Source organism: Oryzias latipes, chromosome 19, assembly GCF_053564925.1.
Source record: "Oryzias latipes strain Hd-rR chromosome 19, Olatipes_Hd-rR_3.1".
In the NCBI taxonomy this organism is placed as follows: Eukaryota; Metazoa; Chordata; class Actinopteri; order Beloniformes; family Adrianichthyidae; genus Oryzias; species Oryzias latipes.
This window is the reverse complement of record NC_136255.1, coordinates 20,063,072-20,088,591: the sequence shown is the minus strand read 5'-3', so window position 1 is coordinate 20,088,591 and position 25,520 is coordinate 20,063,072. Positions and strand designations below refer to the sequence as shown.

At 38.9% G+C, this 25,520-nt stretch overlaps 3 protein-coding genes across 4 annotated transcripts; 2 read left to right on the top strand and 1 right to left on the bottom strand.

The window, feature by feature from the left end:
- Positions 1 to 572: 572 nt before the first annotated feature.
- Positions 573 to 5,793, bottom strand: pkmyt1 (protein kinase, membrane associated tyrosine/threonine 1). The gene is made up of 8 exons (XM_004080292.5): positions 5,600 to 5,793; positions 4,346 to 4,756; positions 3,704 to 3,941; positions 3,342 to 3,621; positions 3,170 to 3,276; positions 2,800 to 2,972; positions 1,264 to 1,481; positions 573 to 1,183 (listed from the first exon to the last, which is right to left on the bottom strand). Exons 2-8 carry the CDS (start codon positions 4,718 to 4,720, stop codon positions 868 to 870), a joined length of 1,707 nt encoding a protein of 568 aa, XP_004080340.1. The 5' UTR covers positions 4,721 to 4,756; positions 5,600 to 5,793; the 3' UTR covers positions 573 to 867.
- On the top strand, positions 5,754 to 10,541 carry elob (elongin B). Its single transcript, XM_004080290.4, has 4 exons — positions 5,754 to 5,889; positions 7,276 to 7,410; positions 7,550 to 7,658; positions 9,426 to 10,541. The coding sequence occupies exons 1-4, from the start codon at positions 5,887 to 5,889 to the stop codon at positions 9,536 to 9,538; spliced, it is 360 nt and encodes a 119-aa protein (XP_004080338.1). The 5' UTR covers positions 5,754 to 5,886; the 3' UTR covers positions 9,539 to 10,541.
- Positions 10,542 to 13,125: 2,584 nt separating this feature from the next.
- On the top strand, positions 13,126 to 24,351 carry LOC101170469 (transforming growth factor beta-1-induced transcript 1 protein). Of its 2 annotated transcripts, XM_004080296.4 has the most exons (12): positions 13,204 to 13,368; positions 16,524 to 16,574; positions 16,759 to 16,907; positions 16,998 to 17,053; positions 18,517 to 18,653; positions 18,730 to 18,805; positions 19,911 to 19,995; positions 20,556 to 20,756; positions 21,007 to 21,180; positions 21,253 to 21,334; positions 23,012 to 23,160; positions 23,656 to 24,351. In XM_004080296.4, exons 1-12 carry the CDS (start codon positions 13,356 to 13,358, stop codon positions 23,920 to 23,922), a joined length of 1,440 nt encoding a protein of 479 aa, XP_004080344.1. In that variant the 5' UTR covers positions 13,204 to 13,355; the 3' UTR covers positions 23,923 to 24,351. The 2 variants fall into 2 exon arrangements, with proteins under 2 accessions (XP_004080341.1, XP_004080344.1); XM_004080293.5 differs by lacking the exon at positions 16,524 to 16,574 and having other exon boundaries at positions 13,126 to 13,368.
- Positions 24,352 to 25,520: the final 1,169 nt, after the last annotated feature.

Here is a 25,520-nt window from a genome sequence, read left to right as displayed (position 1 = left end):
ATTTTAGTCATTTTTTTATTCACTTGTATCTTTAAATGTGCGTGTTCATAACATGTCTGGCACAAGTTGCGAACATTTTTTATTGTTAAAGAAATGTTAAAAAAATAGAAACTTTTAATTTGATGAGTTCTTTCACTAATATTACCAATCACACGCAAGTAAATTCGTTGCATGCAAAAATCACTGGAGTTAGTGCTTTACAGTTATGTCTGAAATTTGAGGACCCCCCCCCCCCCGAAACTTCCCTAACATCGTCTTAGACGTCAGGTGACTTTTTTTCTTTTTTTAAATCACAAAGTATGCTCTGTTGAGTATCTGTACAGGAACAGAGTATACATTCAAATATGTGTTTATGTTATTTATCAATACATAACCCAAACAACGTGCACTTTATTACTGCCATCTAGCGGTCAAGATTGGAAATACACTTTTTTGTCTTCTGACTTTAGAGTGTTATTTCTTATTGAAAAAGGGGTAACAAATAAAGCAATTAACTTGTAAGAACTAAGAAACAAACTACAGGAAGCTTTGTATTCAGGTGAGCTAGAAGCACAAAATGGCCCACAATGTGATTTCACCTCCAAATTCATGCTTTTATTGTCTCAGGGTTAATGATGCTGCAAAACATTCCAGAACAAATCATGCCATGCTCTTTTAACATCAAACAGCAACTGCTTAAGGCGTGTTTGTATGGTCAAACAGAATCCACTCTTTTTTTTTTAAATACATATTAATACAAGCAGTGGCAGGACTATTACAAAAAAAGCACTAAACTATATACAAAGCAGATAACTTGACATCATCTGAGAATTTCAACAGAAAAATACTTCTTACATTAGTGTAAAATGGCAGTTTTTACTTATGGCTTCACTCAGCTGTGATTTCCTCAAACAGAGAAAGCAAGTTCTTTGGCTCCAAGCTGGATCGGGGTGAGGTGTCTCCTGCAAGGATCCAGTTTCTACCACAGAGCCTTGTGGACTTGGTGGATGAAGGACTTCCACGGCGCTCTCCGTGAAGCTGGCTCTTGTTGGCTGAATGAGTGCTGGATGGGGTCAGGCCCAAATGGCAGGACCAGTCCCCAATAGCTGAGTGAGTGGGTGTGCTGACGTGACTCCCGTGTTTATGTACTGGTGACCCCGAGAGGGGCGTGGACGTGCTTTCCAGAGAGAGTCTGGATGTAACCCTGAGGAGAAGTGCATAAAGAGGGAGTTAAAGGAGGGAGAAACAAACAAGAACACCTGCAGGCAATGTAAAGAGATCTACCTGCGTGAAAAGGCAGGGGAGAGTTCTGGGTCTGTGTCTGCAAAAACCACAGAATCATCCTGTGGACTGCAGGGGTCGGAGTGAACAGTGGTGAGGGAAAGTGTTAGATCTCCCTCCCAACTGTCCCTAGGAGGAGTACAGGGCCTGGGCGCGGTCCAGCGGGGGAGGAAGGGCAAGTTAAAAGGTGAAAGGAGTCTGCACCCGAAGTACACCACCGACTATCACAAAGGGGAGAAAACAAAAGACAATCTGGTCATTCTGTTTTTAACACAGTACAGTACAGCCTAAAAAGTGAACCCGAGTGTCGGTGTCCGTATCGCTTCAGGAAAACTCCGGTGACCAATACAGCCACTTTGTCGGTGTGTCACAGAGAAGCCAAACAAGGAAGCGCATCTACCAGCACGGTTGCCAGATTCTGCAGTTTCCGCCCAATCGGGTAATTTAAATTTTGATATTGTTTAGAACTGCGACAGACTGGCGACCTGTCCAGGACGTCCCCGGGATACGCTCCGCCAGCCCCGTGACCATGAAAGGGAACAAACCTTTTAGAAGATCAATGAATGAATAATGCATAGAAAATTTGCTTTGGGCAGGTTTCATGTCAATTTAGCGGGTTTTAGTTTTTTTTTAGTTTTATTACACATCTAAGCCATCTTTTATTTTGAAAAATATTTTAATTTGAAAAATTACTGGATCCTCTCTGTTACATTTCTGTCACTTGGGTTTTAAATCAGTCCAGTGGCCAGTTTAACAGAGTAGGAAAAAACAACAACTTTCATGTAGCAGATGCGCGCCCACCGGTGTATGACGTTTTATTTTAATGAATCTTTCCTAAAGGTGATAAATGTGGTGTTTTAATTAGGTTTGTTGAATTATTTCATAGTTTTAATTGTGTTTTTGGCTTTTTGTCTCCCCCGTCCCTCTCAGTTTCCGCCTGATTGTTATTTAAAGTCAATCATTTTATGTTTTGAAGGTTAAATGTCACATTTGTTCAGCAGAACTATCAAACTTAAAAGCAGCTCCTCAATGCTGGGGAACTATAGAGCGAGACATGGAAATGAGGAAGCCACAACTACAATGACAAATATTGTGTTACTGTTTACACTAGTTTAATCAGTATATGACACAAATTTCCCACATGTGGGATCAATAAAGTACTTCTGATTCTGAGTGGATTTTCATAACTTGGTTGCCTGCCATGTTGTTTTCAGTCCAGCAGGGGTCAGTATTGAGTAACACAGTATCAATTCAGTTTGAGCAATGTGCTGAATGCTTCACAAGGCCTTATCTACCCATCACTACAACTTACAGGTGAATTTGAAACAAAGAACTGCTGTTCTGCAGAAACTATGTCCTAGAAAACAACACATCTTTTTTTACTTTAGCTAATAACAACATAATCATAATTAACAGACCACTGGGAACACTTTTAAAATAGATCAAAAGATGATTGGAGTGGGTCTTTAAACACAATTTTTCTGCTTTATACTTATTTAAATGGTGTAAAGAAATACTGAAAAACTATGTAGCGCTTACTTGACAAAGGGAGGCCAGTGTCAGCATAGCCTCAGCAAACATGAGACAACAGCGCCTCTTCCATCTATGTTTCCTAACAGAGGGAAGGGAAAGAAGTTCAGAGGCGCTGGGTCTCTGGGTCGGCTTTGGAGCCAGCATCATCCGGAGGACTGACTGAAGCTCAGCAGACAAGCCTGCAAACATGTTTAGAAACACAGTTTTCAAGAGTCAAATCATTTCTGTAAAGGCTCGACTATGTTTTACAGTAAAATAAAAAAAAAAGGGAAATGTTTTGCATTTGTGGGGAAACTTTAAAATGGTAAAAGCAGAAGTCTGTTATTAATTTAAGCTTAGTAAACATTTTTAATGGTTATAAGAAAGTCATCCTCACCGTTTGTGAACTCTGAGGGAAGATGGCCCTGTCTGAGTTGCTGCCATCCCTCACCACCATTTGGAACCTCAATATTACAAGCAAGTTCCAGAATAGAAACACCCAAACTACAAAAAAAAAAGGTTACAGTCCAAATTTTGTATTTTAAAGTATAGGTAAATAATATCCTTACCTGAAGACATCTGAAGCAGGTCCATACTCTCCCCGCAGCAGCTCAGGGGCCATGTATCGAGGATCTCCTTCCTGGAAATCCTCCTTTGCCTTCAAATATGGCGATTCAGTGTTTAAGTCGTTGAGCTCCATCAGAAGCCCAAAGTCCCCCAACTTGAGTCGACCTGAATCTGTGATGAGAACGTTGGCAGGCTTGAGGTCCAGATGCACAAAGCCATGAGAGTGCAAGTGCTCCAGTGCTGAGAGGAGATCACACAGGTACGCCCAGGCTGCAGGCTCATCTGCATCAAAACACAAAAAGAACCAGTTAAGGCTTTGGAATTTGGAAGGAAAACAGGCTTCACACTACTTTCAGCTACAGACCTGTGCCTGGGGCTTTGTTCTCAGCATGAAGCAGCAAGCTGGTGCTGCACAGCTCTGTCTGAATGTAGAGTCGACCAGCTTCCTCCCAGGCTGCCACAAAATCCAGGATGTGAGAATGAGGACAAATGCGCTCGTGGTTCCTGGCCTCCCTCACACTCCTGTCCCTCTCATTTTTACCCCGAAAGCGATGAGCAGAGCGTTTGACTGCATACAGGCGGCCATCTATTTTACTTTGCACCTGGAACACATGGATCCACATAACAACGCCTGATGAAAAAGACATTATGCCTAAATGAAACTTAGAAAAAAGCAGGATTAGTGACAAATAAATAATTGCTTTCAGTTAGTTAACAAAGTAAGAAACTACAATATTTTTAAAGAAAGCTCCACTTTCATTCAGTTTATTTTACTAGTAGTGAAAACAATATCTTTAGAACCAAATAAAATCGGTTTTGAATGGAAATCAGAAAAATAAATAAACTATTAAATTAAATTGTGACCATGTAAATCGAAATTGGTTAGTTTCAGTATTTGGCAGTGAAGTCAAGTCCTAATTATCAGAATTATTTAGAATCTTTAGTACTGACAAGAGGAAACAACTACAAGTACATTACTTTATAACATAAGAAAAGATATTCTTACCTTATAAACTTCTCCAAAGCACCCTCTTCCCACCAAACCCAAATTAGTGAAGCACTGGTTGAAATAGGACAGATGTTTACTTGGATCGTAAACTGAGTTTGGAGAAGGCGATATAGTAAGTGAACTAGAAAGTGGAGTCCACGGCGATTCATGCTGGGCGAACACTCTGCTCAGTGAAAGACATCCCTTGGTTGGTGTCAGCGGTGGCAGAGAATGGGAGAGTTCGGCAGGAAAAGAGCAGGAGGAGTTGGACCCAGATGACGAGGTGAACGGGTGCCGGCGCTTTTTTAGTGAGAAGGACTGCTCTGCAAGGGAGAAGTAGGTTGGAAGGGGGAGAGGTGCTTTGGACACTGTGCTTTGAACTGCCACAGACATAGCTTGGAGACTTCTTCAATTTCAGTCGACGCACATCTGTAAAATGAAAAAATAATAACTATAAGACTTCACACTCCTACAATCTGGAATAAGTATGATACAGGAACTAAAATTTTGTTTAAAGCGTATTACATTTTTCTACAGACACTATTGTCATTTTTTTCTGCAGATCCTCACTTTTAAACATCTACTAAAACAGGCTGTAAAACATTTCTCAGTTACATTCATTTGTAGCCACTATAATAGCTGTGAAAGCTGCAGGAAAACAGGTCTAACTAACTTACAGACACGGACAGACAAACAGGTCAGACTGGTCAAGGCTCTAAAGATTTAACCTCACAAGGTCAGTTTCATTGGGATTCAACACACAAAAAAAGGTAAAAGAGACGCGTAATGAGGTGAGACTCCTTTAAATTGTGTCCAAAAGTATTCAACAGAAGCTAAAAGACAGGAATGTGTTCAATGAGACACACAGATGATTTTATTTTTTTAAACATATTTTTTCACGTCATTTAAGAGAAAACACTTATACATATTATTTACTATTGCTAAAAATAAAAGGAGAAACTAAATTAACATTATTGGCAATTAAAACAGATTAAGTTAATCTTATTGTGTTTACGCTTACAAGTAAAAATTAACATTGAGGGGTTAACATTAGATTTACGTCTGTGGATGAAAATAAAGAAATAAATACATCCCACTGATTACATTTCTTCATTTTGTAAAACATCACAACCAATATTATTGTTTGTTAGTGTCAAATAACCATATCTGCCCTCGACTCTTTGCTGTCATTTTTTTAGCTAGCAAAGCAAAGGGGCGGACCGACTAAACAACAGAATAAAAACATTATGTTGCTGCAGCTAAATAACTTACTGTCAGTGAAACGTCGGCGGTATCCAGAGTCAACTCTTCAAATGCCACCAAACAAACCGTACTCCTATTTCTTTAACGGTTTTTCGAACTTGAAAATATTACATATAGTTGCTGCTCCCAATTCTGGGCGAACGCTCGGCAAGCTCGCGCCAAATTCTAAAAACGTTTACCCAGCCCTGCGTCATTACGTTCATGTCATTGAGCAACTTCCGCTCGCGGTGCAGTCTGGGTCTCGGCTACACAACTAACAGGCTGGCGTAACTTGGGGGGCTAGCTGCACGTTTGAAATGGTAACTTATTTTAAGTTTATCGATTAGTTTTTGAGGTTAGCACGTGCTTACAGTAGTCAAAAGTGTCGTTAAGCGGTTTGTCTGATTATTTCACTGTGATTATTGTGTTACTTTCACTTTGTTTTTGTCAGCCAGTTAAAAACCAGCTCAGCTGCTGTTTAGCTTAGCTCATTTTAGCTAAGTTGAGCTCATCTCGAAAGCGGGGGTAATGTTAGACACGAAGACGACCTAACTGGTCAGGCGAGTGGAATGTTTACTAGATAATGCAAATTAAGATGCCAGTTTTTATTTGCATTTACGTGTTTTATTTTCACTGTTTAACCTAGTATTTTGAAGACCTAACCAGGTTGATTTACTATTAGGCTTTGGTTAGCCACATATTTCTCATTAGTTTAAGTCGTATTAAATTAGCAGTATGTTAAATTAAAATTATATATATCAAAATATTTGATTTGAAGTGTGAAGTATCAGGTAAAAAACAAATACATTTATCGTAAGATGAAGAGTTTTAACATTGCTTTTTATAGTCTAAATCTAAAGGATTCAGTCAGTTAAATAACAGAAAAAAATACATTAGGGTTGTTGTTTTATTGTAGTATTTCCACATTTTGAAATTAAAAATGGAAAGGACTCAAAAGGAAACTTCCTTTTTGTCAGCAACACTAATGTATCAAGTAAAATTGGCATTTATTATTTCATTCCATAAATCAGGAATTTGAATTGTCTTTTTGATCAATAGGTCTTATTATTGACTTTCTGTTTATATTAAAGATGAGTCTATACTAAAATAGATTAGCAAAACTCCTTGGTAGAAATTAAAATATTGATTGATGCCAATAATGACCTTTTTTTATTTGTATTATTTTAGTTTGATACTGTGCTGATATTATGTTTACTAAAAGCAATTAATTGAAAACAATTTAATACATTTAAAATTATACTTAACTCATTACATTTAGGTCAAAACTAAACAAAACCTCTGATTTAGAAAAGCCTACCCTTTTTCAATCCTTAACTTAAGCTACTTCATGTTGACATTAGACAGATGCCTCACAACAGCTGTCATCTGCCAAAAGCTTGAGCCTGTCTTAACATGAGGCAGAAAACTGCACGTCTAATTCAGATAATGAAATGCTTCAATAACCACTTCTTATGTTTTAAGAAAATACTGGATAAGATCCTCGCAGTGGCACTCTAACCTTGGGGTATATCAGATTGAAAACCAAAGCATCTTAATCTTTACCCTAAGACTTTAAATTCCCAAAAGGTTTCTGTTAATAAATTGTATAATCTAGATTCTATTTTTCAATTTACTACCCAGTATTAGTGTGAAAAACATGATTTTTGGGGAGAATTATTGCTGTTAATGTGCCAACTGTTTTCCAGGATGTGTTCTTAATGATTCGGCGTCACAAGACCACAATCTTCACAGATGCCAAAGAGTCTACCACTGTCTATGAGTTAAAACGAATTGTTGAAGGAATTTTGAAAAGAGCACCTGACGACCAGCGGCTCTACAAAGTGAGTTCAGACGGATGGGATGTCAAAGCATGGAAGGCCTTCATACGTTTTCAACAAAGATATCATTTCTTTACAGCTATTAACATTGACAATATGGGCGGCCTATTTTTTCCTAACAAGTTAAACCTGTGCTCCATAGGATGATCAGTTGCTGGAGGACAACAAAACTTTGGGGGATTGTGGATTTACTAATCAGACCGCCAGACCTCAAGCGCCAGCTACAGTGGGTCTAGCTTTCCGTTCAAATGGTAAGTTTTCTGTAGGATGAGTTTTTGCTTTCAGAGATCAGGCTTTTATTTTGTCACCTGCAATAAGGAACTTGTTTTATTTCTGCAAAAAGAAAAAGAATTCTGATCTCTTTTGAGGTTTTCTTGTTCTACTTCATCTGTTTGTAATGTTACTAGCCACATTTATAACATTTTTTCTTTTACCAGTTTCCCATTAAAATCGTTAAGACACACATTTATGTCAACATTTAATTAAAGTTAACACTTGAATTTCCTAAGTTTTCTGTTTCTGTCATTATTCACAAGTATAAAATCAGGGGACTTTGTTACTTTGCTATGAAAATCCACCTCAGACCCACTAAATATCAGCGAGTTTAGATCGTGGAAGTTGTTTTGTACTGAATGTCACAGGTGTGAGCACCTGTGAACGTGCAACACCCTCCTACAGTTTTCACAGCTAAGGTTGGATGCATTAAAGTTGTAATAGAATTCTAAGGCATTGATTGGTTCATGAAATAATTCACATTTGCTGCTTGTTGTCCAAAAGCAATTTTTGAATTGGATCTATTCCTTTTTGGCAAATGTCTTCGATTTTGAACTTAGATACTCGCAAGTCTGTTATTTATAAATTCTTCAAAAATCTAAAGAGTATTTTCACACCAGCAGCTGGTCCACTGCTTTGCTTCAAACCAAGAACAGTGTTTTTCTCTCTATTTGAATTCCTTACGCCGCTTTTTGTAAGTGGATTCAAATTTCTAAACAGAAGCAGCAGATTTGTGACAATGGCTGTCCTCAGCCTGACAGCATGAGGGCTGGGCAGTACAGCTTTGGAAGACAAACATGGTGGCCTTTTGATTGTCAGGATACTAACTCTCCTGAAACAGTTGCAAATTTCTGCAAATAGTTTTGAATTTTAAGCGAAGTAATTTCAAAGTATACTAGAACATTACCGCTTTCTGTTTTTTTTAATTTATTTAATTTAACGGCATAACAGGATGAAGTTGACATGACGAAATCTGAGCTCCGCCATGTTCATGCTACAAACAGCTGTCCTTGTTGGAAGTATTTCTTCAAACCAGAGCCTTTTTTCTTTTTTTTCTTTCACCAAAACCTCTGCTTGTGCTTAATAGATCTGGGATTTTTAGTGGGCGTGGCAAAGTAGACCCACTCTGATGAAAATCATGTTTTGTTGTCAACATGTTCTTCTTTGATGGAGGGCATATTTTAAAAAAAATTAAGCATAAAATTGCATTTGAGTGTTTCTTTATTCAAATTGTTGTTGATGCTGGACGGGTCCAAATTTCCCTTCTTCGCTCCATCCTGATGACTTGTAGACAAATTCACGTAGATATTGGTTTTCCTTGTCTGAAATGGCGTCTGTATCAGAACTGTACGGCTGGATTGCTTCAATAATGCTCCCTGTTTTGTCACATTGGTAAAGCTAGGATGGGGTTGTGAGGGGCAGGAAGCTAGCAGGACAGAGTGTAAACAGAGAGCTCTCAGTGCCGCCCAAAACTTAGAGGCGAATTACTAATGAGCTACTGCAGAAACTATGTCCTAGAAAACGAGTTTTTGTTATTTTAATTTTGACTCAAAACAGCACAATTATAATGAAAAGACCACTGAGAACGCTGTTGCAATAGATCAAAAGATGATCGGAGTGGGACTCTAACGTAGCTCTGTTCATCATTACACTAAACCTGGAAAATACTCGAGGGTTTTTCTGTCTTGATTTCAACTGTACTGTTGTCCCGGAGCTCATGTGTCTTTGTCCCTTCTCCGCCCCAGATGACATGTTCGAGCAGCTGCACATCGAGGCCTTCTCTAGTCCCCCGGAACTGCCCGACGTGATGAAGCCCCAGGACTCTGGTAGCACTGCCAATGAGCAAGCAGTGCAGTGATAGCGGGACGGAGACTCCGGCGTCAGAGGGGACGGACAGGAGTTGGTCTGTGGATCAACTGCAGAGAAGAAGTAGCGGGGTGGTTTGAAATGTAATATAACTTAATTTGAAAGATGGAGGGGTATATCTATGTTGCATTCATGCTGTCACATCAATCCACCCCTCCCTTATTCACAATAGTTTTCCCCTTAAACTCTGGGTTTCCCATCACTTCCAGTCATGCTCCATGAAATAGCTGTTAAGCACCATCAGGCTCAAAGCCCTGACTGAAGAAGTTGTTTGAGTGACTTTGTTCATTTATTATAATTATTAACATTAAAGATTTTGGAAAAGGTGGAGTTGTCACGGTGCTTTCGAAGCAATGCGCATGGGTGAAAGTTCAGTGTTTGAGTTGGCAAGCTGCATGAACAACTTCCAAACAAAGGCTTTATTTTCTCATAAACAGACCTGCCATTGATTCCTTTACGGACAGTTTATTTTTTAATGTACATTTATAATTGGATTCCATACAAAGACAGAACTTCTTAAGCCCCTCTTGGTTGTTTCTCCTCTTCCATTTTTATTTTCTGTCTTTTGTTTTGTGTGTGTTTTGTGCACTGAGATGAATGGCAGGTACTTCACGGACAGCAAAACGAAGTCTGTGCAGCAAACACGTTTCATAATCTGTCATTTTGTAAATATCTGCATAACTGTCCACCCCCCCCCCCACCCCCACACACAAATGGCTTGTAACTGTAAGCTTACTGAATAAAAGTGTTTTTTTTTTTTTTTTCTCACTTGATTTGAGATGTAGATCTAATTCTGTGCATGTCATAAGATTTATGTTAGAAAAAGAAAAATACTTTCCCCTCCAAAGCAGACACGGGTGGAGATATTTTTTTAATTTGTCACATTTTTTGCTGTTCTTTGTCAGAAACATAAATCACAAAATTGCATTTATTTCTTAGGACGAAGTCTACTTTATTGTCTGTTTTTCAATAGACTTAATAAAGAAGGAAATGAATTGTGCGCCACTCATTTAACTAGAAAAATACTATAAACATAAAAATAAACTCAGAATTTTATCACAAATTCATTTCAAGCACCTAAATTACAATTACCTATTGGTTCATCATCCAGTTACCAAACATCCAGTTATTCATCTGTTCATCCTTAGATTAATGTATCACCATTTATTGGATTTAAATGACAAAAATATGTTAACTTAGCTGACTTTGATTTTGAATATATATAGTTTAGAGTAGACTTATATTAATTTGGCCTCTTTGATACACTATATGTTTGTTTTTTAGGGAAATTTCAAATAGAAACATTTTAATAACATTCAAGTTGTATATGCAGTTTTCAGGTAAAAGTGCCCTAAAGAAAGGTGCTCAAACAAGATAGATGTGCTTCTAATTGTATTTTATTATTCAAGGAAGTAAATGGTGAAGGTTTAAAATCATACGGTTTCATTTTAATGGTGCTTAAAAAAACAAATTTTCTTGTCATATTTAATGGAATGTTGATATGTCACCTTGATAAATGTTGATACTCGTGATACATTATTTGGGCTAAAACATCCCAAAATGTAAATATTGTTTAATGTTTTCTACAAAAAAAAAAAAAAACACGTTGCAAAGAAGAGTTCATGGTTTTCACTGACATCAGAGGTGAGTATGGTTGACCCAATGTATACTCTTATAAAGTAAAACCACTAAATGATATGATTTTGAGTAGTAAAATGTAGTCCTTCACATAATAGCCTAAGTAAGGCAGATTAAGCCGACTGTGGGGTGCAGCTGTACTATCACAGGGGGGAAGGTTTGGGTGTACTGAGAGTTTTGGGGTGTCATATCCCTCCAAGCCCCAAAAAATGCCTTGAAAACCACGACAATTTATCAACATATACATTTCTTTTAATCTATTTGATGCGTCTTGGAAATCTTATTGAATGTTCAATGATCCTCCTGAAAACATACACTTTGCATTTACCGGGCTTTGGACAGGCACAAGCAGAGCTTGAGATACGTCGTAAGGCTGCATTTGTTGTCTATTTGTTGTCTGTCTGTCCCTCTATATTTTTTGGGCAGCCGCAGTGCACTGGAAGAGCTGTCGGCGGCTGATTGGACGATCACAGATTCAGTTCATGCCTTGCCCGCCCGGGTGTCCTTGGGCAAGACATGAACACCACATTGTTCCTGGTGGTTATAGGTTGGCGCCAGTGTTTGGCAGCAGAGCTGCCATCAGTGTGTGGACGGGTGAAAGGGGCTGTGACTGTGGGGTTAAACGTTTTTGAATAACTTCTTCCCTGGTCAACTTTTAGACATCAAGAATTCAAATATTTTGATGCGTATTTGAAAACTAAAATCAATTTTTACTTGGAAACAAACATTGAATTTATTGAAAAGACTCACTTGTTACACCCACATTCTGGTGGGAACAAATGAGGGTCTTCTGTCTTTTCTTTATTTTGTCAGATTTGACTAAAGAAGGAAAAATTACTTAAATTATGGAACATAACATACCCTATGAAGTGGTGTCAATCAAAGAATAAAGAAAATTCTGAGGAAGTCTATTTTCTGCCCCTCCCGTGGCCTTTTCTGTCCTGTTTTGTTGCTTTTTTTTATTCTTGACTTTCTTTATCTTCCCTTGATTCTGTTCTTTTTGTTCCTGTTTTGTCCTTTTTCTCTGCACAACAGTTTTGATGTTTAACTTACATTGTTTTTGTGTAAGGTGGTTTTCATATATCTATAGATAGACAGATAGATAGATAGATAGATAGATAGATAGATAGATAGACAGACAGACAGACAGACAGACAGACAGACAGACAGACAGACAGACAGACAGACAGACAGACAGACAGACAGACAGACAGACAGACAGACAGACAGATAGATAGATAGATAGATAGATAGATAGATAGATAGATAGATAGATAGATAGATAGATAGATAGATAGATAGATAGATAAAGGGTCTCTGCTCGCTAACTTCCTGTTAATGAATATTCCACTGATGCAGAGGAACAGGGAAACACGAAGCACTTTCACATGAGCAGTCTTATGCCATTTCAGTGATTTGGGTTTTCTTAGTTACAGTTAATTAATGATGGGCTTAAAATGTATCTTTATAATTGTTCAGCTTTGGGCCCCAGGCACCTTTGCCTTATGGTAAGTCCACCCCATTTGTTATTTTTTTTGTTTTTTTAGTTAATTGTTGATGTTTTTTTGTTTTGTTTTTATTTTTTATTTTTGTTAATCACATTTGTAAGGGGGGGCAGCAGGCATTTGGGGGTATTGCCCTCCTTGCACATGCCTGTATCCGCCCTTGGCATTAAGCTAAAAATGCATTCTATCTCCATGTTTGTGTTTCTCCCACTTCCCCTTAAAACAGCCATAAGTCAGGGAAAAGGGCAAATAGCCGGAGTGGAATTTCCTCTTTATTTCAGCTATTAGTTGAGTGTTTTGACTGGATACGTCATTAAAGCTGAGTTTTCCTGAACAATTCTTTATCCCAAACATGGAGCAGGAATGTCGTTTGACGTCTGCGGGTGTGGAACCGCATTTTCTTCTGCTACGCCCTCTCCAGCCAGCCTCTAGGCATTTACACGGGAAGAGAAAGGGAGAACGAGACGGGACGCCCTCCTCCTCCTCCTCCTCTTTTCTTCCTCCTCTTCCTCCTCCTCCAGTTTCTTGGCGGATAACGGTTTTCAAGAAGTTCTCCAGACAAAAGGCGCAGAGAGAGAGAGGCTGTCAGAGCTGCGTTCATGCAGCCTCTCCACGCTGTCCCTGCTGCGCTACACACAGGACAGAACCGCCGGCGGAGCGCAGATCATGGAGGATTTGGGTGAGTGATCCAGCTGTTTCTCCGTCCATCTTTTTCCAACTACACGTTTAGGAAATCTTGGAGGGATCTGCGGGGAGGACTGGAGCGCCCAACCAGAGGAAATCAGCTCTCTGTTGCTCCTGGCAGGCGCACAGCACAGCTCCTTTCCCCGCAATAACACGCAGGGCTTCAGGGTTTTATGCCATTTTCAGACAAAAGAGCAAGGAAAATTTGTCTCAAACTGCACTTTGGACTAATTACTGTGTGGAAAGTGTGTGTTTACCCCTAAAAGACACACAAGACGTGGACCTGTGCATTACTTTACATCTGTTTCTCCAGCACCGCCTGCAAATCTAATCACATCTTTGAAAATTAGATTGAAGGGAATCCATAATCCATTAATTATCAAGTCAGGGATGGACAGAACATAATGTATAACAGGGTGTCTTCCATTAAGGAGCATATTTTTCCCCTTCATAAAAGACTAAAATAAACTACTATTTGAGGGGGAAAAAACAGAAAAGCTTTTCCTGCTGCCCATTCCATCATGAAGTCCATCTTAGACGTCAGGCACTCAAGCAACATGGCAAAGATGCATATCTGGGCACATCTGGATCAGATCTCACCAAGAGGGGGACTGGCTGAGTGTTTGGGCCCACAGGCTGGGTTCCTGCTGTTGTTTGGCCATGTTGTAAGTTTATGTGGCTGCATCTGGCGAGGCCTAAAAATGAGTGGGACCTCTTGTCGGAGAAAAGCCCTCGGCCAAGACAAACAAGTCGGGAAGCAGTTCTAAATATGGTCATAATTTCCAAGTTCAACTCCTTATATGTGCCGTCTGTCCAAGTCTGCGTGTGTGGAAGAGAAACACACACTCAGCAGGCAGGAAGACGGAGGGAAATATATCTGCAGTATTTTCAACACGCTGTCGAAACAGACATGTGAATCATCTTTGGCAGAGATGACCACAATGCTGCTTACGTTCAGGTCTGTCACACCGAGTGAGTAATGTTCACAGAAAAGAGAGCGTCAGCGATGGCCAGAGACATTTCAGATGGTCAGCGTCACAGTTGGATGAAAGGAACTGGAGTCCGAGCAGATTGGATTGTTTGATAAACGAACTAACAGTGGAATAGAATTGTTGAGGAGGCATGTCCAAAGTTCGGGCCATGGACTACTTGTCCACAGGCTTCTGTCATAAAAAAAGTAAATATTTCTGGTCTCCAAATATGAAATTTACTGTAATTTGGGTAAATATATATGTAGAAATATTTCTGTTTTATGTGATGAAGTAAAATGTCTCAAAACATTTTAATTACATTGTTAATTTGCATGTCATGTTGTTATGAGAGTTCAAAGAATGCTGGCCCCCACACATGTTCACCTCTCCGAATCTGGCCCTCTTTGCAAAAAGAGGAAGAAAAGTTTTATTAGTTTCACTTTTGGAATAAAAAGTAATTGTCTGGGCTGCACGGTGGTTAGCACTCTCACAAGAATGCCCTAGTAGTACAAATCCAGGCTGGGACCTTTCTGTGTGAAGTTTGCATGTTCTCCTCCTGCATGTGTGGGTTTTCTCTGGGCGTTCCTCCCACGGCCCCAACACATGGTTGGAGGTGAATCGGTGCCTCTAAATTGTCCCTAAAGGTGTGCATGTAAATAACTTTTCCCCCAACAGTAGCTCAGTGGGCTCCAGCGACCCCGTGACCCTAAAAGGGTCTCAGTGGGTACTGAAGATGGATGGATGGAAGTTTATTAATCCCTTAAGCCATTTTTAGAATAAAGCTCAAAAAGTTCCTGTTACTTTTCCCCACATTACCTAAAATTACAAAGCAAGGAAAAAGAGTCCATTTGTTTTTGTTTTTTTATTTTGACCCTGTCATTGTCAAAAAACTATGAATTTAACCCCAAAATAACAACAAATCAAGATTCTGGTGCATTAATTTGTAATGCCATAAAGAATTTGACCAGAGAAAAACATTTAGTTAAACTTTTTTCTTTTGTCATGGAACAAGTCATGTTCAGTGGTCTTATTATTATAAATAATTATTCAAAGTGGTCTTTTCCCTTTTTGATCTTTTGGTAATTATTGAACAATTAAGCTTTTTTTTTTTAAATAAACCAGTCATTTACATATTAATTTCCCAAAAAATGTCTAAAGATGCTGCAAAATAAATGAAAATTCTAAAAAATAAATAAAAAAAGTGCCTCTGTGAGACCCCTAATGCACATGGCAGAATATAATAAATGTTTTCAAAATGATTACTATTTGATTACTACCCCGATTCATTTTTTCATTAATATTATTTTGGTTTCAAAATCATGTCGGCCAATCCTAATCACATTCGGAAGTTTATAGCTCAAAATACCTTTGCTCTAAGAAAGAAAATGGTTTGAAAGTGGTGCTATAGTTGCTGTAAGTGATCTACTTTGATCAGAATTTGTTGATCTTGTGACTAAAGGCTTTTGTCTGCAAAACCTTTTTCTGAGGTGAATAAGATATGCATCATTTCCTCTAGGAGTACTGGAAAACAAAAGAATAATCAATTATTTATTTAATATTTTAGAGATACTGCAGTCTGAAAAAAATAAAAATAAAAATCCAAACCATGATACAACCCTCACTGTGCTTTGAGGATGGGATCCTTTTTTATTTGGGAAAACACAGTGCTTCCTTTTTTGACTTATTTTTTATTTATTAATAAAAAAAAACCTAATGATTTATTTGCACCAGTGGGTTTCTACGTTCTTATCCTTGTGTTTTTCTGGTAGTGCAGTGTTACTGCAATAACGTTCGGTGCTCCAAACTGAAGGAATGTGATTGGGGAAGGCTGCTCTTGGACTTCACACCCTTTACTGAAGCTTACAGTTTAAAATTTAGCGCCCTGCTTTGCACGAATATGATGATGCCACGCTGCTGCAGGGACGTGTTTGGTTTCTGGAGTGAGTGTTTGTATGGGAGGGGGTGGTTTCCTGGCAGACGTTGGATATCAGGTGCCAAACACTCTTCCTCCTCGATGCGTGTTCTGATGACCTCAGTGCGGGCTGTCTCCTGAGCGATAGCCTTCCTCCCTGTCGTGCCCGCTGGCTGATTCATGTGTGAGGATGCTGGCTGTCCTCCCTGCTGTGTGTGCTCTGACTTGCTGCTGTATTGGTCACACAGGCTGTCTGTCTCTCTTTAGGAGGGCCTGAGCTGCCTAACTACCCTCTAAGTCCTCGTATTGTTGTGTTTGGTATGTAACTGTCTGTCTACATTTTCCTGTCGTTTATGTAATAGAATCTTATTTACATCCATCCAGCATGTGACTTTACATCATTACTGTTCAAATGTAATATTTCACTATCAGGTGGTAAATTTTTGTTTCTAAATTTCTCCACAAGAAAATTTTGATCAGCTGCTTTTATTTCTTCTTAAAGACGCCCTCCTGGCCGATTTGGAGAACAGCGGCGCTCCTCTTCCTCGGTGTCCTGTTTTGCTCACCTCAGACCCTCCGCAAAATCCGGATTCCTCCAGCCAGGACCTGAGCCACACTCGGCCACCTCCACCTGCCTACACCCCGCAGCAGGTGTGGACTTGACTCCTCCCAGTTATCATAAGGCATACTTTTGCCGTCTGCATGTTTACCTTTAAACTTACCCTCTCTTTTGTGTCCTAGACCGTTTCTGCTGCCATGAAGTCCTCACAGAACTCGAACCCTGACAAGTTGTACAGGTGAATCTTTTATCATTTGTTCATTAAGCAGCTGTGGAAAGGAAAGTCCTGTGCTCATGCAAACATGACTTTGATAACTTCAAGAAAAAAAAAGAAATCAAGAAAACCTAAAGGAAATGGCACAGAATCCAAAAGCATTGTACCTGAGCTTCTGTCTTTCATTTTTTTGTCCTCCAGGCAATTAAATTAATTTAATGCAAGTAAATGTAAAAAATTGCAGTATTATAAACAAAATATAAGTAGAAAAAGCTGAAATCAACAAGCAAAGGTATATATGTTAATTTTATTTGAAACAGCTTTTGCACAAAAAAAGGAAGTTGAGCTCAAATCAAAAAGACTATCTTTACGAAAATGTAATCAACATGTGTAAAAAGGTCAATTTTACTTTACATTTTAAAGCAAAATTACAGAAACTAAAACATTAAAACGATAAATGAACATTTCGGAAACCAGAAAGAATTTTTAGAAATCAAAATGAAAGAAAACGGAAACGGTTAGTATTATGAGTCATCAGTGGTTAGATGATGATGTTTGAGTTTTGAAGAAAAGGGAAGCAGAAGGAAGTTTTGCTTGAACTGTGGTAAAGATTAATTGAGCAATCAGTGAACTTTTGCAGTGACTGTGGCCTGCAGCTTAACGAAATATTGGTATAGTCATGTAAAATAACTTCCTGTTGAAAAGGTGAACAAACGTCATCATCCAATTTGGCGATTTCCCATAATACCTACCTTTTCTCGTTTCATGATTTCCTACATTTTTTAAAAATGTCATTTTGATTTCTTGCAATTACTATTCTTTCTAAAATGTTTCCTTTTTTTTATTGATTTTTGAAATTTAATGTTGCTTTTTTTCACATTTGTATCAATGCTGGAATTTCCCCTCATGGACAGAGGAGCCACACTCAGCACAACGTTTATAGATCTCTAACATATATAACTAACATCTTATAGCATTGTTGGCCTCTAACCATATAGAGTTTCAAATGCGGTTCTGAGGAAACTTGAGCGGTCACTGAAATCCTCCAGCAGCTGCCAGTTGCTCCCCAGAATGCAGGATTCCTGCAGATGCTCCCGCTGAAGGTCGTGGCTGTTGTCCAGCTCTGAGGAGACGGAAGGTCGTCTTTGATGGTCAGCACGGCTCGTGCCAGCTATTCACGCTGAGTCCTTCAGAAACGAAAAGTGGTGCCAACGGTGTCACCGACACCCCCACACTAGGTTTGATGTGACTGAGGCTTCTGCACGGAGCTGACAAAGAAACACTCAGCCGACACGTGGCTGCAATCTGATGGAGACCAAAGCCAGAACGTTTCTCGGTTTCCTCTCATTTGTTTTTGGCTCTTTCAGCGCTGTCACGCAGCTCCATAACTCATTTCTCAATGAACAGAGTTCAACAGGAGCCATAATAAATCCAGGGACATTAGTGGGAGGATGTTGAGTAATAGTAGTTGTTGGTCTCTCCCACAGCACAGTGTGTAAACCGCGCTCTCCTCGCACAGCAGATCCTCCTCCCGCCTTCTCCTCCTCTTCACTCTTAGGTGGAGGTCTGAGTGAGCTGGACCATCTGCTGCAGGAGCTGAACGCCACCCAGTTTAACATCACAGGTTTGTGTGTGTGGGCGTGTTTGTTTTCAATCGGTGGCCTTTTTAATTCAGTCTGACTCTGTTTTCTTGTCGACAGATGAGATTCTGGCCCAGTTTCCTTCATCTGACAAAGATGAGAAGGACAAGATCAAGGAGAAGACCTCCACTTCTAGGTACCGCCTCCAAACAAGCTCTTGGCGAAAGCATCCAAGTTGAGTTAAAGCTACGAGTGGCGTTGTATGCCCTCGCCACCAACTCATTACTCCCTTGGGAGGGATGACATACATGACAAATTCATGAAAAAAATGTTTTTCTTTTTAAATATTACATGTTCCCATGTTGTTTTTCTCCCCATAGCAACCACTCTGTTTTTCGGTTGCCTGGGGGTGACGAACAAGTTTATGTACGGTAATTTAAAAAAAACGACAACAGAAAAGTCAACATTTGGATTGCCTCGGCAACTGAGTTTTTTTGTTAACTGTGCCCACATTCCTAACATATTCATATTGTATCTAATATCATTTTGTTCACCTTGAGCTAACAAGCTGAATAAAACTCATGTTTTAAATAATTCAGTAATAATTCATGCTTACAACAATTCAGTAAATGAAGCTCAAAGGGAGGCGATAGATTGAAGATGACGGTCTCTTCCCAAGTTCAAAGGTCAACAAAACATCAGTTGAGAATGTAGACTAGTGCTAGCAGCGTGTGTGTGAAATTTCACAAATGACTTGAACAAACTTTTGAAACAGGAAAATCCCCATACTTTTATACTTTGCCACAAAATGACAACAAAGGTCATATGGCCATCCCATAATAATTCAAAAATTTCCTTGGATATCCCTGACATTTTTTGAGCCCCTTAAGAGATTTTAGCTCCATTCATTTTTTATAGTATCTTCCACTGTGATCTCATCTTTTTTCTAATTGGGGGGGGGGGGGTATATTATATCTAAAATTAATTTTAACCAGGTACTAGCTGTTTGCTAATCTTTGGGAGTTTTGGAGTATGAAGCAGGGGTGACATTTTTGCCTAAAATGCACTGTAAGGAAGTAGAACTGCAAGAACAATCTGGTCCTTGCACTCCTGCTAAATCATATAGATTGGAGCTATGAGACTTTTGTTGATCTTGTTTGGTAAAAATCATAATCCCAGATGGAGTTTTTTAACACAGATTTTGGCTAATCTACAGAATAATAGTGACCTGCTGGAACCATGTAGCTTTATTTTTAGATTTTTTTTGTCAAATTAAAAGCATTTTTAAATTTTGTTTTCAGCTCAGCAAAACCCTCAGCAACGTCAGCCACATTGGAGCTGGACAAACTTATGGCATCGCTGTCAGATTTCAGAGTCCAGAGCACAGTAAGCTTTTCTTTCTGTAAAGAAAAAATATATTTTCTTAAAAATACAGTAGGATTTTCAACTTTATACCTCCTTTATTCTTTGCATATTTCTCTTTGAAGTTATAAATATGTTTAGTTTCAGCTTTGATTATCGAGGTTCAGCCCCAACTGTTGAAATCCACAGCTTTTCCAAAGCAAATCAGAGGAAAATCTACCATTTTGTCAGATGATAATCTGCTATTGTGTGAGTCAAGAGGACGATCACTTGATTTCACAGTGACTACACTGTTGCTGAGTAGAAAATGCCTTCTGGCCGAAATCAGTCACCAGATGCAGCCTCTGGAGGAGTTTTTGTCTAAAACTATTTTTTAAACTGTCCTAACATTGTTTTTTTTAGTTTTTTTTAATTCGTTTGTTCATTTCAAAACCACCATGGCTTGCAAAAAGACTTTAAAAGACAAAGAAAATCCAAATCGGATAGTTTTTAATGAAATAATGCTTCTGTGTGGCGTCACGTCATGTTGCTGGAATTCTGTGGCGTTTCTCAGTAAGCTCTCTTTGTTGGTTGTCTTCCACCAGCCGCCAGCTTCTGTCACCCCCGTGGTTAAAACACAGCAGCAGCCCCCTGCGCCGCCCCCGCCTGCCGCTCCAACCCAACCCACATCTGGAGGGTCGCTGGACAGCATGCTGGGGCTCCTCCAATCGGACCTGAGCCGACAAGGCGTTCAGACGTCCTCCAAGGGAAACTGTTCGGCGTGTCAAAAGCCGGTTGTGGGACAGGTGGTGTGACTCATCTGACCTCTTCTCCCACGCGCTGTTTGCAGCTCTCTAACTGGAAGCTGAACATTTAGGGCCTAATGCAGCTGCTCTGCAAAACATCTGTGTTTACATTATTGGCATTCTTTAAAGAAATGTCTTCATCCCCACAACAGAACATTTGACATGCAACAGCAGAGGCAAATTAAAAATAAAATAGGAGTCCCTGTGGTTTTTGTTTTATTCCAGTCAACTGAGATGCATGTTTTTGCAGGTGGTGACAGCTCTGGGGAAGGTGTGGCACCCGGAGCACTTTGTCTGCACCGAGTGTGAGACTGAACTGGGAAGCCGCAACTTCTTCGAGAAGGACGGCCGGCCGTACTGCGAATCTGACTACTTCACGCTCTTCTCCCCCCACTGTGCCCACTGCAGTAAACCCATTCTGAACGTGAGGCCCTCAGGCGCATCTCCGATACCTTGTTTTAAATGTCTTGGTGATTTTTGCTCTTCTTTCCTGTAGAAAATGGTCACTGCTCTGGACAAGAACTGGCACCCAGAGTGTTTTTGCTGTGTCAAGTGCAGCCGCACCTTTGGAGACGAAGGTGATGAAAACCACACAAACTTTCTACAAACCAGAGGATATTTAGATGCTATGGAAAAGCATTTTGTACATTGGGTTCCTGCCTTAGCATTCTTTGAAAATGCAGGCATGACACTGCTAAAACAAAGATTCTATAAATTTTAAAAGACAGGAAATTAGAAAAAAAGAAGCTTGGATTTATACCATTTTCAATTGGAGGAAAAAAAACACAACTTAAGAGGACTTTACATACAGTAACATGACATAACCTAAAACAATTAAGGATGATATGAAAAGACATTTTTTTTTATCTAACACCTCTCAGGAATAATAGGAATTTCCTTCCTGGTATTAAAAACTACATGTTTTATAAATGGTACCGTGTGGGACTACAAGTAGTTGGGGATTTTTTTGATGGTAATATGCTCATATCATTTACACAAGTTCAGAATAAATATTTGCTCCCTCAGAAGGATTTTTTTGTTGCGTATTTGCAAAATCCGTCACTTCATTAACTTTAATCTATCTCAAGACACTATACAACCGATCTTACCATTAAAAGAAACTTTGTTAAACAGTTTCATAATGAGCCACAAAATACATAAAACTATTGAGCGATGGGAAGAAGATCTGCAAAGACACTATGATGAATCGTGCTGGACAGACTGTATACGATCTACTCTAATTATTTATTAGCAACAGATATAAAGAAATTCAGTATAAGATTTTACATAGACAACATAGAACCCCACTTTTCCTGAATTAGCTAGACCCACACAGATCACCCTTGTGCCTTTAGTTTAAATTGTCAACTGGTACCTATATGCACCGTCTATGAAGTTGTCCAGAAAAGTCATATTTACGGCGATGTGTCACCAAAGACATCAGATCCGGGTCAGTTCCTGCTCGGGTTGCCACCAAGTAAGAAATTAGACAAGAATAAATCTGTTACTTAGTAAACTCCTTTTAGCATTAAAGTGCATTTTATTTAACTGGATTAAAGAAGAACCTCCCACTGTAAGTCGGTGGTGAAAAGAAATGTTCAAAACCCTACCAATGGGAAGAATTAGGGCCAAGTGAAGGAACAAAGACGATGTTTCTGTGGATTTTTGGCGCTTTCTGCTGGAACACTTACCCCGTGATCTGGCTGACACGATTCAAAGGGGTTCAGGTTCATTGGAATGGCGTTCTTATCCAACTCTTTTATCTGCTTGATATGACTTTCTCAGTCAACCTCACCGTCTACTTTTCAACGTATGTATAAGGAGGTTGGACATATGTGGGTAATTCTTACAGTCTGCACTTGTTCACAGACTATCTACCCTTTATTGAATTTTCATTCATTTTAGCCCAGACTGGGGCGTTTTGCCTTTACTTTTTTTGTTGTTTCATTATGTTGTTCTGTATAAATAATTACAAATCTAAATAAAATATAATATATATATATATATATATATATGAAACACAATTTTCATTGGAGTGGGTCTTTAAGTGTTTAACATGACGTCATAGTTTGCACTGACATTGTTTGTACAAAGTAAAACAGGGAAATCTGGCATAATAACAAAATGAAGTGAAATATGGCATAGAATGGGACATAAATTGGGGTCCCATAACTTGACATGACAAAGAACATAAAGTTTGATGTAACTCAACATAATTGACCAGTTTCTCTTTTTGAAATATTTCTTTCTTGCAGGTTTTCATGACCGTGAGGGACAGCAGTACTGTCAGCAGTGCTTCCTGACTCTCTTTGCCTCCCGCTGTCAAGGCTGCAGCCAGCCCATTCTGGAAAACTACATCTCAGCTCTTAACTCGCTGTGGCACCCCCAATGCTTCGTGTGCAGGGTGAGCGATAAGTCAAACCTAAAGTATCAGTTCTTTTTAGGGATCCACTTTTTAAACGTTTCTTTTTACATTTTTTTTAAAGTATTTATATATTTTTTTCCAATGTCAATAGTTGCAAACATCACTGCCAAAATATGATTGTTTCATGATTTAATGAAGAGCTAGAAATGGTTATCAGGGAATTGTTGAGTTAAAGAGATTAAATATACTAAATGTTTTGATATTTTAGCAAGAAAAACTACAACAAGGACTATATATAAAAGGAAAAATTGATTTTTTAATGTTCTGAATTTGGATAAATCAGCTGCGGCGAACCACCTGATGGGTGTTTCAGTAAGCCTGCATGAGAAACTTCATTGAACTAAAGCTAACTATGAATAGTAAAAGTTTATGGAAAAGTTCTCGTTTCACAGGAAACGTACTTCAGCCTGATGAGTCAGAGCTCCCTGCTGGAACTAAACCTCATCTGAGGCTTTGATTTCCTCTTTTCCTCAGGAGTGCTACAGCCCTTTTGTGAACGGCAGCTTCTTTGAACACGACGGCAAGCCGCTGTGTGAGGCCCACTATCACCAGTCGCGTGGCAGCATGTGCCACGCCTGCCAACAGCCCATCCTGGGCCGCTGCGTCACTGCCATGGGGGCCAAATTCCACCCCCATCACCTCGTGTGCCATTTCTGCCTAAAGCCCCTGAGCAAAGGTTGCTTTAAAGAGCAGGAGAACAAGCCATACTGCCACCCCTGCTTCATCAAGCTCTTTGGTTGAGGACACAACTCAAACGTTTTAAAACAAGCCCCCCAAAGACAAATGTGGTGTAACACTTTTTTTCAACAGCCTTGGGCACAAAGTGGAACCAATACTGTAAACGATTTGTCTTAAAAAGTAAAACAATTTTTCCGTGAAAGTACAACTTTTACATGTTTTGCTAAATCAAATGGATTTTTCGTTAAAGGATGACAACTTATTTTTCACTTGTAATGTCAAACAGTTAAATTCCCTTTATAATATTTGCTTTTTATCGCTACAGATATACATGTCACAGCAGATGCATTCATGTACAACATGCTGCCAGCTTTTTACATTCATGTAAACCATATCATGTTTAAAAGCAGATGTTTTGCATTTTTTCCACCAATCCTCTCCACTACTTGGATGGGAAACAAATTTCTAAAGAATAAAAATGAAGAAAATGTATTGCTTTTTGTGGTTTCTTCTAATTTTTGTAAAGTGTCTCCCCATATTTTTATGTTTATTTTAAATTTTTTATGCTTTATAGTTTTGTTTGCTTTAATTGCTTTCATCCCAAAATTGTCAAATTTACTTTCAAGGCCCAGAAGAAAATCATTTTTGGGTATCTGACCAGCAGTTAATTAAAATAACACTATATTTACACCAGTAAGTGGATGGAATTTTATTGTTTAAACTAATCTTGTAAAATATTAGTCATTTAATAATTCATTAACAAAAAATACATTGAAAAGGACTTACAATTCCATGTTTTTCAGATAAGGTTTGATGTATAAAAAAAAAACTCATGAGAAATTTCAAAATAAAATCTGGGAGTTCCTATTTTTGGCCACTAGAGGTCATTCAAAAGCCTGTCTTTTTGCAGGCGGCATTTTCAGGGTGGAAAAAACTGTTAAAACGACGTTGTTCTGCTGAATGCACATACCTGCACTTCTGTACTATCCGGGAGGGGGCGTCTTCTTTCACGTCCTCACTTCCCTCAGTACTGTTCTCATGCTGTCCTCTTTTAGGTCCTCTTTAGTCACGCAACAACACATTAGGGCCGCACCATAGGGTGCTCCGTACATTTTGGAGAAAATGTAAGACTTTTAAGTGCACCTTATGGTTGTGAAAGTACGGTATATAGAAAATATGATAAGAGGCAAAGAGCCGCATGCTTAATGGGTGAGAACCGGGTGTTAAGCAACTCTGACCTAGATCGATTTTAAGTTCAGGGAATCGAATCATTTAAAATGAACCAATATCCATTATCAGGAACCACAAGTTATGATGTGAATGAAATCATTAAAATGAATTTCTGCAGGCCTATGTGGAGTTCAATATCAGTTGAGTTGGAGGCAGTGAAAGCATCAAAACTGACTAAACCCAGAAATGTTCATTTTTGTTTGCTGGGTTTATCAATATATTTGAGAAATTCATAACTATGGAGACATAAAGAATGATTGGTAATGTTCATATTATTAATATTACCATTAACAATTGTAATATTATTAATAACAAATTGAATGGTGAATGGATGGATGGGTGACAGGGATGCCCAATTTATTCTAGTCTGTTTGGTTTAGTTTAGTTTAGCCAATACCTTTTGAATTCTATGACTTTATGTTCTTTATGAT

Coding starts and splice junctions, on each gene's coding strand:
- pkmyt1 (XM_004080292.5), bottom strand. CDS start 4,720: ATGTCTGTGGCAGTTCAAAGCACAGTGTCCAAAGCACCTCTCCCCCTT. Junction 3,942..4,345: donor GCTTTGGAGAAGTTTATAAG/GTAAGAATATCT, acceptor CATGTGTTCCAG/GTGCAAAGTAAAATAGATGG. Junction 2,973..3,169: donor TCCCTCAGAGTTCACAAACG/GTGAGGATGACT, acceptor ACATGTTTGCAG/GCTTGTCTGCTGAGCTTCAG.
- elob (XM_004080290.4), top strand. Junction 7,411..7,549: donor ACGACCAGCGGCTCTACAAA/GTGAGTTCAGAC, acceptor TGTGCTCCATAG/GATGATCAGTTGCTGGAGGA. Junction 7,659..9,425: donor TCTAGCTTTCCGTTCAAATG/GTAAGTTTTCTG, acceptor TCTCCGCCCCAG/ATGACATGTTCGAGCAGCTG.
- LOC101170469 (XM_004080296.4), top strand. Junction 16,908..16,997: donor CTGCCTACACCCCGCAGCAG/GTGTGGACTTGA, acceptor TTTGTGTCCTAG/ACCGTTTCTGCTGCCATGAA. Junction 18,806..19,910: donor GAGAAGACCTCCACTTCTAG/GTACCGCCTCCA, acceptor TTTTGTTTTCAG/CTCAGCAAAACCCTCAGCAA.